The sequence below is a fragment of the Neolamprologus brichardi genome, chromosome 14 (assembly GCF_056152115.1).
Source record: "Neolamprologus brichardi isolate AB-2024 chromosome 14, ASM5615211v1, whole genome shotgun sequence".
NCBI classification, from domain to species: Eukaryota; Metazoa; Chordata; class Actinopteri; order Cichliformes; family Cichlidae; genus Neolamprologus; species Neolamprologus brichardi.
In genome coordinates, this window is record NC_142117.1 from 34,933,492 (window position 1) to 34,948,039 (window position 14,548).

The 14,548-nt window shown below is 42.0% G+C and overlaps 1 protein-coding gene across 1 annotated transcript; it reads left to right on the forward strand.

Annotated features, from left to right (window-relative positions):
- Positions 1-1,627: 1,627 nt before the first annotated feature.
- klc3 (kinesin light chain 3) lies at positions 1,628-13,524 on the forward strand. The gene is made up of 14 exons (XM_087851219.1): positions 1,628-1,835; positions 3,774-4,022; positions 5,623-5,688; positions 6,664-6,828; positions 7,418-7,493; positions 9,230-9,375; positions 9,464-9,546; positions 10,186-10,273; positions 10,515-10,616; positions 11,181-11,354; positions 11,452-11,551; positions 12,164-12,338; positions 12,424-12,490; positions 12,602-13,524. Exons 2-14 carry the CDS (start codon positions 3,813-3,815, stop codon positions 12,683-12,685), a joined length of 1,536 nt encoding a protein of 511 aa, XP_087707345.1. The 5' UTR covers positions 1,628-1,835; positions 3,774-3,812; the 3' UTR covers positions 12,686-13,524.
- Positions 13,525-14,548: the final 1,024 nt, after the last annotated feature.

A 14,548-nucleotide genomic window follows, 5' to 3' on the forward strand; every position in this document is an offset into this window, starting at 1 on the left:
AAAGGACGTGCTAATCTCTGACAACGCAGCAACAATACAACAAAATGAGAAAACAGAGGAAGCAAACAGGAACTTAAATAAACCACAGCACCGAAGGGAGCCTGGCTGTTAATATAACTGCGTCTCCATGGATACATAGCAAAGCTACAACCACCAACCTTTTTAAACACGGGACTGTTTTAAGCAGCAAATAGTCTGCATTTAAAATAATAAAGAAACCAAGATCCAAGTTTGTTTGTTTATTTAAATAAATAAGTTTACACCCACAGTTGTCACTTGTAAAGTATAAGAAGAGAAAGTTAAGAGCAGAGAACAAACAGATGACATAAATATAATGAAATGTTGTGAACATATGACTGATTTTACTTCAAAAATAACACTATGATGCTAAACTTAGCCTCAGATGTGCATTCATCCCCACCTTTACCTTTAATTTTTAATCGTTTAAAAGTAAGACAAAAGATAAAGACACCAAATTTTAAAATGCACATTATTGTCAATATTTTACCATTAATTTTAATATTAGAGTTATATTTGACTAATTAATATTAGCTGAAAAAAATCAATTAATAGCTGTGAAAAAAGATAGATAGATAGCTAGATAAATAGGCAGCTCGTCTCTTCTGCAGGCTTTGTCCTGGGACAGGACGTCACAGTCGCGGTGTATGATGGGAAATTTGGGATCAGGTAAGCTTCTGCAAGTCGTTCAGCAGAGCGGACACGACAAACAGACAAATACCGGAAATCATGCGAGTTTACCTTCAAAATTAAAGCCTTTCTTTCATTATGGATTTCTCTTCCTAAAACGATTAATATCGGGGTTTTTAGAATCAGGGATCAGGGAATACAATATCTTGATGTGCAATTTCTACAGTAATGTGGAGCCATAATACAGCTTCATTTGTCCATCGTACTGTGGAACCCTTGGGTCAAAAACAGCAATTTATGTCTCTTTGCTTGTGCTGAGAAATGCCCATCATAAATGTGTTTTATGGAACACGATACCAAGGAACAGAAAGACAAATTATATTCTTCAGAATTGGCGAGCACCTTGTGCCAATTTAGTCTAACTGATTAATAACTTTACCTGAGGGAGAAATAAAATGCAAGCTGTGTTAAAAATAGTTGTGAGGAAAAATATTAATCCATCCATTCGTCTAGTGACAGAATGCAGAAATCAAGCTCATCTGACAGGAATTCACTTTTCTCAGTGTTTCCAGTTATTTTTCTTCTTTCGATTGCTCCATTTATGACTCACTATAGCGGATCATCTGTCTCGTTCTCACCCTATCACTAGCATCCTCTTCTGTCACATCAACATGACACACTCTGCATGTCCCTCCTCGATATCTTCTCTTTTCCTTCTGCCTGGCATCTCCATGTTCAACATCCTTTGTCCAACACATTGTTGAGGTATGGAGTCATTAATTATTTTTTATCACTAATAATTGCAGTTTAACATTCTTAAACTGAAAATAGATCCATTGATTAAGAATATATATGGATTAAATAACAATCATAGAAATACAAGTGAAATCAAGAAGTACAGGGTCCCTTGTACAACATTTATTTTGAAGTCGATAAGCGGAAGTTCAGTTCTGCTAAAGCTAGCTTGATGCTAGCGGCTGCGTAATGACAGGAGGAGGCGGCAGGTGAACGATTAACAGCGTTCACTTTTCTCCGTCCCTCCTCTTTAAAAACAAATAAACTGAAAGTTACTGTGAGCGGAGATGTTCCGCAGTGACTGACGGGCTCCAGTTCACACATAAAAACCATTATTTCATTCAAACTGTGGATCAACACGAAAGCGCGCCGCGGGAGTTTGGACTTAGCAGGTAGGCTATAAATAACTGTCGGTTGTTGTGGATCTGAAATGAGGCGTAGCAGTCTGTGTGAGAGAGACATCTTTTGTTTTGTTTTTTTTATTGTATTGTTGTGCAGGAATATGTTTCTGTCTTGTAGCTGCAGCAGCCGGTGGTGTTTAGACTCAGTGGACACTTTTAAAACTGTTGACAAACACACAGCTGAAATGTGCTGTTGAAATGTGACGCAGCGCTGTTTGTGTCCAGCAGCATTTTATTATCACCAGCTTCCTTATAAAGGTTGGAAAAGACACTTAAATCCATCATGGCTGCTTGGACAGATGGTCAGACATCCAGTTATAAACACATGGGCGGATTATGAGATACTGGGGCCCTGGGCACAGACATGTCAGAGCCCCCCCAGAGGAACTGTCAGAGGAACTACAAACCCAGTGGCTGCCACTGTGGAGGGATAGGGTGGCACATGATACACACTGGTGCCCAATGAAAGGAGCCGCCAAAAGAAGAAGCAGCTCTTGTTTGTCCATGTAGAAGTGGATTTTGTGTCTTGTCAACTTGTTTCTATTATATATTTGTTTTTCTTAATCTTAAAAGTCTTAAAAGTGTAATCCTGTACTAATGCAGTTGATGGCATGACATGCAAAAAGAGGTGTTTAATAGTGACTAAAGTGACCTTCATGTTGCTTGTTTGCTTGTGAACCCTCGTATTTTGCTCCAGAGGCTCACTTCGCTTCTGTGTGTGCCCACAAGAGATCAGAAAAGAGGAAACTGAAAGCTATGAGTTTTTCTTTGTGGTGAAGTTGCTGACAGCTGTGAATTGTGTTTCTGGGTTTTCTCTGCAACATTCCTGTAGCGGAGTAGCCAAGTACTCCCTGACAGTGCTGAATTACAGTGTTCTTTACATTTTAAATCCACTTTACATTGAAAAAAGTGTATTCAGTGAAACCAATAAGAAATCTGCTTCTGTGTAGTTTTAGGTTGGCGTTACCTGTGAAAAGTAACTCTCCTCACACACTTTGCATTGAGAATTAATCACATTTAATACTGTTTAAAACCAGCAAGCCTTAAAGTGGACCGAGTTAACACAGGATCTGCTTTTATTCAGTCTTACTGACCTTTCACTGAGAACGAGTAGGTCTTTGTGTGGACGCAAAAGGCTAAATTTACCTTTGTACCTGCTGTATTTATGTCTAGTGGTCACTCACTGAGCGTTATTGTGGTTTTAATTCTCTGACTAAATAGAGTCTAACATTTTGAGACTGTTTTCTATAAAATGACTATAGCAGAAACTATTTTGACTCAGAAGGAATCTCAGCTAGAAGATGAAACACATGTCAACATGTAGGTATGAATGAGACCTACAGAGTGATGTGACCCTTGAAGTTTCCTGACAAAGCAGCAGACATGGTCTTAATGAATCCATCTATTGCACTATAAGTCAGCTTCTGAGTGGTTGTTCCTGTTTCCATTGGTCCCAAAGCTTGTTGCTGTAGTTCTGCCACAGCCCTCGCACTGAGGGACCCTTCAGCAGGCATGAGGCTGACTCATCAGAGAGTCACTCCCTTCATGGGGCTGGATTCAGATTAAACAAACATTATCAAAGTTTACTTTTGCTTGCTTTTCTCACAGACCTTCCATGTAGTCTATCTATCCACCAGCTGTGTCACGTATACACTTCACCAACAGCACTTTTAAATTATGCTTTAAGCCACCTTTCATATTTTAGAAAATAAACCCATCTGTGTTTACTATTGCACTGCTGCTTCTACTACAAGTACTTCAACGGCTTCAGTTACTGCTGCTGTCAGCTTCTGTTATCACTTTTACTCATAAATATTTCAGCTGCATGTAGCACTGATCCCCCTACAGCTCTCACGCTGCCGTTACTGCTAAATAAATGCATAATAAACTCCCACTGCAGATAATGCTGTAACGATGTGCTGTTCTCAGGTCGGTAGCAGTGAGAAAAGGAACCTCGGAACAGCAGCCATGTTGTCGGGGGAAGAGATTCTGTGTAGCACGCAGCAGGTGATCGCAGGGCTGGAGGCGCTGAGAGGGGAGAACCGCAGCCTGCTGGAGAGCCTGCAGGAGGCGCTGGAGAGCCGGGCGGTGCCAGAGAGCAGCAGCGTTGAGCAGGAGAAGACCAGCATCATCCACCAGTCGCTGGAGAGGATAGAGCTGGGGCTGAGTGAGGCACAGGTACCACCAGGAAATAAAAAAGCAAGCAGTCACAATTAGGGCTGCCACGATTAGTCGACTAGTCATGATTACGTCGACTATCAAAATCGTCGACGACTGATTTAATAGTCGACGCGTGGTTTGAAGCTTTGTAAGATCACAAAAGACGCAGGAATAAGTAGTAGGATTTAAGAGTGTAATAACGGACTGAAACAGAAGATGGCAGCACTGCATGTACAAGGATGCCAGCTGCCGTTAAACCCCGAAGAAGAAGAAGCTGTGTCCCAGAATTCATAGCGCAGCCCAGCTCAGTTTCCAACAATGGCGGCAGCTAGTTAGTTTTAATATTACTCTTGTTATTCTTTCTGTGTCACAAAATAAACGTTCAACATATTTTCAGGCGAGAATGTAGCTGTGTAAACCTCAAATATCTGCTCAGTCTATCAAGACACCACATATTTTCAAAACCGCTCCGACGTTTTTGGAGACGTCTGTTACCCACTAGCTTGATAGCTAGCCGGGGGCAAGGCTCACTAGAGCTGCTGAGAACACCGGACTTCCGGCAAATCGTTTTCAAACCCGCAGTCTTTCGATACTCAGGTTAAACATGATATATAAGTCACTTAGATAACTTAAAAATGTTATTGTTTGGCTTTTTTTAGTGTTTTATTTGTTCCTGAGTAAATCGGTTTGGCTGAGATTAAAGTTATAGTTTTTACACAGCTGAATAAACGTCAAGCAGACAGCTGATTATCAGAAGTGTGAGATGCTCGAGAATATACTCTGGTGTCCTGTTATATTTTAGATAGCAAGGAGTTTATTAAACTTCACCGAAACAATCTGCAAATTTCATTAAAATTTAATAAACTATCATCTTGTCTTTATTTTTAGTTAGCACATACGTTAAACACTTAAAGCTGTAAGCTAATGATAGTTATATAAGAGCAGATGGTGCTGGTGCAATAAGCTGTACGTCCAGTGGATGATGATCTGATTAGTCGACTAATCGCAAAATTAATCGGTGACTAGTCGACTATCAAAATAATCGTTTGTGGCAGCCCTAATCACAATGAAATCTTGTGTCACACATCTTTGTCTTCAAGCTTTTTTTAAGGCTGAAATGGAAGAAAATAACATTCCCAGATAATCTAAAATTGAACTTGTACTTTACATATTAAACAAAGTGATTTTTTTTAATGAAATAGTTTTGAGTTTACGTTTAGTTTTAATTATTTTAACTGACTGTGTTTTTATTTGAACCTTAACAAACAAACGTGTTTAGCTTGCCAGGTGCAGTTATTTTGAAAAAGAAAAATTTATTTTGAGACTTGCATTTCTGTCATGAGTGGTTGATGACAAACTTAAATAAACTGACACATGAAAATATCTGATGTCTGTCATTTTTTATTTATTTATTTATTTTTGTTGTTGTTCCTGTTGGTGTCCCGAGGCACTGATGACTGTTTTTCCTTTGATTTGATTTGTCTGAAGTCGGGCTGTTGACAGGTTTTGAGCTCATTTACTGAAGCATAGTCGTTAAGTCACTGATCTCACTTCATGGTACACGCAGTCTTCTTTCTGGTGTTTCTGTTGGGTTTACATTTTTTTACATTGTCTTCAGGTGATGATGGCGTTGTCAGCTCACCTCGGTTCTCTGGAGGCAGAGAAACAAAAGCTACGAGCTCAGGTGAGTTTGTCGAAAAGACCTGTATACTTGTGTTAACACTCATCATAGGCTACTTCACTTGGTCTCCCTTTTTAAATGTTTGTTAAAGCAAACATCTAAGTTAGCATTCACCTGTCGTGGAGGCAAATTCATATATCCGTCTTTAGATTCAAGATATGAAGCATCATATGTCTTGCCGAAGAAGAAGACGTCCTCTTCACCAAAGAAACAAAATGCAAAGGAGGAAACGATGTCTTAATAAATTGTCTTCCTCTCCCTGCTCATCTCACTCAGGGCTCTAACACATGTGCATAAACATGCTAATCTAGTCCAAATTTAGTCAGCAGATTTGTCTTGTCAGACTCCTTTTACTCCCTCCACCACAGTAGGTAGAAAAGCATGCTTCACACCCGGCATTGACAGCTGAGGTAAACAGCGGACTGACTACCTGCCACAGAGGGGGAAACTGCAGTCCGGGGTCACTTTGCTATCTGTAGAAAACTCGCTACAGATGAACAGCGGCAAGAGCTTTTGAAGTGACTTGGATGAAAACATAACTGCAAAATATTTAAATGGCACACATTAGTTTTTTGTTTCTTATGTTTTGATTATTGTTGATATTTTTCAAATATGTTAAAATAGAAGGTGTACAAAAACTTTTTTTTTTGTAATGAAAACTGGTCGAAATATGCTGGCGGGATGTGGCTGACTGTAATGTTTTTGATCTCTCTTGGCTGACTAAAACATGTTTGTCCTACAGCGGCCACCGTAGCTTAGATTAGCACTCGAAGCGCTAAGAAAACAGGATTCAATTGGCTGCAATCTGCATTCTCCTGACATCTACTGGTGAAAACTTTACACACTGTAACTTTAAGCATATAGATATGGCAGTGTCTGCGTTTTTGTTGCATGGCTCCTTCATTCTCTTGCCTGTTTCCTTCCTCTTCTCTTTGTTTTGTATCATCCTCGCTCTCATTTCTGCATCCTCCCTCTCAGGTTCGTCGTCTCTGTCAGGAGAACCAGTGGTTGAGGGATGAGCTGGCTGGCGCTCAGCAGCGGCTTCAGGACACGGAGCAGGAGGTGGTCACCCTCGAGGAGCAGAACAGACACCTGCAGTTCATGTCCTCCATACGCAAGTATGACCAGGATGAGCCGCCTCTGGTGAGGACAGAAAACATGCTAACCCACATACGTCTGCAGAAGAGTCTGTTGGTATTTACCAGCCAGCTCAGAGTTTGAGTAACAAAAAACAACCTGCCCTTCAAGATGAGTAACAGGGAGAGTCAGCGCTTCGCTGTGTCAGCGCAGGAATCTTAACCATGGTGTTTGTGTATATTCATCAAATTAATATGCTGAAAGTTTGTCTGCAGCTGGAGGTTTGGAGGACTTTACTAAAGCTGTTGTAATTATATACTGGGCAGAAGGACGTCATGTCCCATCTTAGCAAGTTTAGCAAGTTTTTGCTGATGTGTTGGCAAACTGTTTAAGCACTAATGTCATAGAGCAACATTAGCATTCATTTGGATTCCAGCTGGTTTACATCTGATGACTGTACCACCAGTTTTCACTCTCTCTGCTTTAGCTTCACTCAGCTGCCTTCCTGTCATTGCCAATTGGCGTGTAGGACAGTGTGCAGGTGCAGGTTTATCAGCGCTCGCTGACAAAAAGCAGCTACTGAAACGGATGAACCATATAGTAAACTTTTAAACTGCTGTCTTCTAAGTCGTGCTGTGTGTGTTTCTTATTTCAGGATGACAAAGACACTTCCTCCAACAAAGAGTCTCTGGATGACCTCTTTCCTGCTGAGGATGAGGAGCAGTCTTCGAGTGAGGCTCTTCTAGGCTTTGAAATGTGTTTTTATTATTGTTTTGAACACCTTCCTGTCTCCAAAATGACAAAACCCTTTTTTGATAGATTTTTTTTGGATACAGAGGAGGTGTTGAGTAAATGCAAACTGTTTTTAATTTAAATTAGTCAATACATTGAGCACCATTCTCATCGTGGTTTAGTTTGAGTGCTTTAAGAAGTGTCAGCGTTGAAACTGGAGGCAGATACTGGTTTACATCTTCACTGGGCATAGATAAGCTCAAGGTGTAACTGTTGCTTCTAATCCTGATATCTGAGTAACTGCTGACACACAACAGACACATTTTATCAGCTTACACATGAATTTAGAGCGCATGAAGGTGGAAGCATGAAAGCAATCTGTGAATCTCTGTAGTGTGAAATACGACGCCAGTCTGACGTTATCTTTTAGGACAGCGTCCTTTTAGAAAATGGTGAAACATGAGTACGCATCGCTACCTCCTTTGACTTTTGTTTTTTGACAGCATTAAAGCCTGACAAAACCCTAAAGATATAAACTTTAGTGTTTTTAGAGGTTAGACGACTGCAGGTTGAGTGACCAGGGAGAAAAGATGAAATGGGAAAATAAAACTTTTCGCCTGCATTTATTGTTATGCTTAAACTTTTCTATTATGATCAATTTTACTTAATTGCCTAAATAGCAGTGCAATTATGCAGCCAGTTTTCATGTAATACATCTTTATTTGGGCTTAACACCATCCATCCATTCATCTAAAAAATTGTTTTCATCATACTTTATTTGTGAGACATACAGTATAGAAAACAGGTCAAATTAAGGGGATGGTTAGGTTGGCTTCATCGGGTGAGGGCCTCCAGCTCGCACTGGAGCGGTTCGCAGCCGAGTGTGAAGCAGCGGGAATGAGGATCAGCACCTCCAAATCTGAGGCCATGATTCTCAGCCGGAAAAGGGTGGAGTGCCCACTCCGGGTCGGGGATGAGTTCCTGCCCCAAGTGGAGGAGTTCAAGTATCTCGGGGTCTTGCTCGCGAGTGATGGGAGAAGGGAGCCGGAGATCGACAGACGGATTGTGGCTGCAGCTGCAGTAATGCAGACGCTGCACCGGTCCGTCGTGGTGAAGAGGGAGCTGAGTGTAAAAGCGAAGCTCTCAATTTACCGGTTGATCTACGTCCCTACCCTCACCTATGGCCACGAGCTGTGGGTAGTGACCGAAAGAACGAGATCGCGGATACAAGCGGCGGAAATGAGCTTCCTCCGAAGGGTGGCTGGCCTCTCCCTTAGAGATAGGGTGAGAAGTTCGGCCATCCGGGAGGGGCTCAGAGTAGAGCCGCTGCTGCTCCACATCGAAAGGAGCCAGCTGAGGTGGTTCGGGCATCTGACAAGGATGCCTCCTGGGCGCCTCCTGGGTGAGGTGTTCCGGGCATGTCCCACCGGGAGGAGGCCCCGGGGCAGACCCAGGACACGCTGGAGAGATTATATCTCTCGGCTGTCCTGGAAACGCCTTGGTGTTCCCCCGGATAAGCTGGAGGAGGTGGCTGGGGAGAGGGAGGTCTGGGCCTCTCTGCTTAGGCTGCTGCCCCCGCGACCCGGCCTCGGATAAAGCGGATGAAGATGGATGGATGGTTCCACCCTGCCTTGTTTTTGGTCCTCTCTGTTAGACCTGTTAAAATGATTTTCCGTAGCAGGAACCCTTCTAAAGTCAGCATGGTCTCGCTTTTATTTGTTTGTTTGTCGTTTAGTGTCCCAGCCGCACCACAGCAGTGCAGCAGCTGCAGCCCAGCAGGGCGGCTACGAGATCCCCGCCCGCCTTCGAACGCTCCATAACCTGGTCATCCAGTACGCATCCCAGGGACGATATGAGGTCGCGGTACCGCTGTGCAAACAGGTGGGAGGGGCTTCCACTGTCCTAACTGTTGCTAACCAAAACAAATCGCCTGACAACCATTTAAAATGACCTCATCGTGTCTCCGCAGGCTTTGGAAGACCTGGAAAAGTCCTCTGGCCACACCCACCCAGACGTAGCCACCATGCTCAATATACTGGCGCTGGTGTACAGGTGATGTCAGTTACCACTGCAAAAGCGTCTGTATTGGTATTTACAGCTACCGCGGTGGCACTATCAAAGCTGGGTTAACCATTCGAGCTTCCAGACGACTCAGAGTTCATGCTTTATTTGTTCTGGTCGAGTACGTCATGTGACTCTCCTTCAGTTCAGAAATGTCCTCCCGGCTTTCGTCTTGTCTAACCCATCAGTGCCGTTTGTCTTATACGGTGCATGTTTCATACAGTCAGCAGGTGCACGTCTGCAGAATGATGCACTTTAAATGTTAAATGTCTTCAAATGTTAAAGACGTAATGATGCTGCAGATAAAGTGATTTATTATTCCGTTTTAGATGGAAAGAAATGGTTTGTTGTGCTTGTATCAGTTGAGGTAGGCGTATAAATGCTTTTCCTGTCCGGTTTGAGCCAAGCGTCCCGTGTAAGCAGATTATTTGGCGTGCAGTAATTGAGCGGATCGTCTTCTCTGTCATCAGCATTATATTGCTCTGACTGATTGTGGCTTTGACTCTGGCTTGTGATACCTGGCAAATTTAAGGTTTAATAAAAGTTTCTTGTAATAGATGATAGATTATCTGAAACTCTTAGAGAGGAAGTGTCCTTAACAAGCCAGGACACTGTGTTGTTTCCCTACAGAGACCAGAACAAATACAAAGAGGCCGCCAACCTGCTGAACGATGCTTTGGCCATCAGGGAGAAAACTCTTGGGATGGACCATCCGGCTGTAAGTTACTCAGCTGCACTGGAAGAAAACTTATAATGAGGCGGCTAAATCTGGTTTCAGCGTAAACATGAAACATAAAACCTTGTGGGTTACAAGAATTTTGATCCTCATTTGTTGTTCGTTGCTTCCGACATGCCTGACCTGCAAATATTGGCATTGCTCCCTTTGTAGTCATTTCATGTGGTTTAGACTTTAGTGAGTGAGCTGGTGTGTATTTGTGTGCGTGTGTGTGTGTGTGCAGGTGGCAGCGACGCTCAACAACCTGGCAGTGCTTTATGGGAAAAGAGGAAAATACAAGGAAGCAGAGCCGCTTTGTAAAAGAGCTCTAGAGATCAGAGAGAAGGTAAGAAAACACGTTTGTATTACAACAGATATCCCAAATTCCTACTAATAACTCACTTTAACCTTAATCTAACCTAGATTAAGGATGCCGGACTTATAACAGACTAAATGTTTTGCTAATTTACTTCCATCCATCTATTCTCTGCTGCTTCTCCTTTTCAGGGTCATGAGGGGGTCTTAGGGCAAGATTCAGGGTACACCCTGGACAGGTCACCAGTCTGTTGCAGGGCTAACACATAGACAACCATTCGCACTCAATTTAAAGTTTCCAATTAACCTATCTGCATGTCTTTGGACTGTGGGAGGAACCCGGAGTACCCGGAGAGAACCCACATGCAAAGACCCGAGCCTGATGGTGGAATTGAACTGCGGAGGCAACAGTGCTAACCACTGTGCCACCGTGCTGCCCTTGCTAATTTACTTAAATATCTAAATATGTCCTCTATCCTTCGATGTCACAGAGCTGAGTGAGCAGGCATCCCCTGTATCACATACTGGAAGTGTTATGGAAAGAGTAACTGGTTGATCGTCCCTCACCGTGCACCTTTTTTTGTCGCCGCCTCAGGTTCTCGGTACAGACCATCCAGATGTGGCCAAACAGCTGAACAACCTGGCTCTGCTGTGTCAGAACCAGGGGAAGTACCAGGAAGTGGAGCAGTACTATGAGCGCGCTCTGCACATCTACCAGAGCAAGCTGGGACCAGACGACGCCAACGTGGCTAAAACCAAGAACAACCTGGTGAGAGGAAACCTCGTTGTCTGGATTACTGAGGCTGTTGTTAGTTTACAATATTATTATTCTTTCAATCATCATTTAAACCCCTCCTCCCCCTCAGGCATCATGTTATCTTAAGCAGGGGAAATACAGACAAGCTGAAGCTCTTTACAAAGAGATCCTGACCAGAGCGCACGAAAAGGAGTTTGGGTCTGTTGAAGGTACAAACAGATTACTTCATGTAACTGCTCATGTTTGTGTAATTGTTCTCGAGACACGATGACATTTTAAGAGCGTGACATAACCACAAGGGATCAGTTCCACCACTGAGTACTGAGAAAACTACCTAACGCTGGCATAACACATGCATTTTTATCATTTTAAAATGAGCTGTGATTCATTCTGCTCATTTTTAGCTTTCTGTGTTGTCATGTTGAATTTGGCTAATGTACCTTTTTTAATGTTTGCATGATTCGCATTCAAATATAGGGGCCACACCCTATATTTACCCTATAAGCCCCGAGGTTTGTCCTTATGGGCTTCTCTGACAGCAGATACATGACACATAATAGCTGCTTTGCCTCATACACTATTTCATCATATAAGTCTCAGTCAGACTCAGTGGAAATCTGTCATTTTTGTAGTTTTAATTCAGCAGTTTTCATATTTTTCATTTCATATCTTTCTGCAAAAACAGTTTTATTTAGATTTTTTTCGTATGCTGTACAGTTTTATATTGTTCTTATCGTATTAATGTCCAACTGTGTCCAAAAAAAAGAGAGAAACGTCAAATTTCAATATAAACAATTGCTTGTTTTATGTCTGTTGTCCAGGTGACGGGCGTCCCAGCTGGTCCGGCGTGGTGGAGGACGGCGGGTCCACACAGGACGGACTTAAGCGCAGTGGCTCCTTCACCAAACTCAGAGAGTCGATCAGGCGAAGCAGCGAGAAACTGGTCCGAAAGCTGAAAGGAGTCGGAATGGAGGAAACAACCCCAAGGAATGCTGGGTAATATTCTGTAAACAAGGTGTTTTAGCTCCAGCTGAATGCTGAAAAGCCACCTGATGGACAGTTTGTTCTGCCCCGTTTTCAGGATGAAGAGGGCAAACTCGCTGAATGTTTTGAACGTTGGCGTCAGAGAACGTCAGGATGGCAGCGAGGTGAGCAGACTGTTAACCATACAGTCTGAAAACCAGAAATCTGCAAGCATCTCATGCACATTTAAGATAAACGTCACCTCTTAACACACATTTTGTGTTTTTGTTGATCAGTCGAGTCAGCTGACGGATACTCGAGGCCTGAGCTCCAGCACTCAGAGTCTGATGAGAAGAGGCTCACTGGGTGGGAACAGCTAACGCAAAAATAAGAATATCCCCTAAAAACGCAACAAGATGACGATCGGCACAGAGCATTGTGTTTAATCAGTGTGGGAACATCAGGCCTGAGTGGATTCATCAGTTTTAGTCTTCAAGGAAAAAAGATAATTGACTCGACTAAGATGCTTCCAAAAATCTGACTTTTAAAATTAGTTTGTGCGTTTTTAGAATGAAACAATTTCAGTTTTTTATTTAAAAAAACAAAACAAAACAACAAAGCATAAATAGAGGGCTGAGTCGTGATGAATTTTAACTTGACGTTATCGGAATTGCACTATGACATTTTTTTCCGGATCACTTGAAGTTTTAAATCCCGTCATTCCTGGTTTTAGGTTCAGTTCTAGTTTTTCCAGTTAACCTTTGATCTTAAACTCGTAGGACCTGGCGTCCACATATGTGGACATCACATTTTGGGTTGTCCTAGACCACAATACAAAATTTTTCCCAATCAGCTCAAATAGCAAACAGAAATTAAAAATGCATGCCATGAAAGAGTTCGGGTCTTAGCAGGTTAATTTTAAGTTGTGCTAAAATCACTTTAATCTAGTTTAAATGCATTTCCCCTGCAGTGTTTTTACACAAACGTGACCACGTTACACTAAGGAAAGCGGCAATCTGTAGGTTCACATTTGAACTATGGGAAATTTTAAGACACTTCACTTGATGCTTTGATACTAAAGATCATATTTTTTAAATGGAGTTGTTTGTAATTTGAGAAGCAGTGCAGGGATGTAAAGATCTTTACACAATGATCAGAATGTAAAGTGTAATTTTACGTTCGAAGATGATAAGCTATCAAAGTTTACACTGTTTCAAGTTTTAAAAAAAATGGTACGTGTATTTTGCCTTTAAAATGTGCTGGTCATGTATAATTTATATTGTTAGACTGCTGCGTTATTGGACCAGAAGTCCTGCTCGGAAATGATGAAAATAAGGAACAACTTTTAAAAAACAAAAAACCAAGTAGGAGCAGTTTCAGGATTCCAGCTGTTGGTTTGCACCTTGTGAAAACAAATTGTCTTTACAAAAGCAAATATTTGACTTTTTAACTTAGTAATTTTGCACATATGTACATAGGTAATATCTTCTAACTGCTTATGGATGTAAATCATTCTCTAAGGCTACGTTCGCACTGCAGGCGAAAGCGCATCAAATCCGATTTTTTTGACCCTATGCGACCCATATCCGATCATGGTATGACAGTGTGAACGGCACAAATCCGATATTTTCAAATCCGATCTGGGTCACTTTCGTATGTGGTACTGAATCCGATACATATCCGATGTTTTAGAAAGCGACTGCTGTTTGATGGTCATGTTGCATTAAATCCGTCTTTTACGTCACCGACACAAGACAGACGCCAATTATCAGCGCCCGAGAAGACATCGCGAACGCTTCCTGGCCATCCAGTGTAGATATTAGTGAAACTGTTGGGAAGACAACGTTGGAGAAACGTTAACATTTTATTTGTACTGTATAATCTGCAGATTCTGACAGAAATCTGCAACTATCCTTTGAAATACGCTCCTCTAAAACAGCAATAAGGATCATTATTAGGTTATTTACATTATTATGTAAATAACAAAATAACTTAAAGCAAAAATTGGGAAACGTAAAGTCCGAAGTCTTTATATTAAGGGCCATCAGTCAAACAATATTGTTTGCTCTAAACAGAGCGCGTTGTGTGTGACGTCTTCTTTTGCGCATGCGGCCGCTTTGAGCGTTCACACTAGAGCGCGTTTGCTGTTGCATTTTATTTGTCGTGTGAACAAGCAGACAAAAAAAATCGGAATTGAGCATTAAGACCTGCAGTGTGAACGTAGCCTATGTTCAGTATTTATT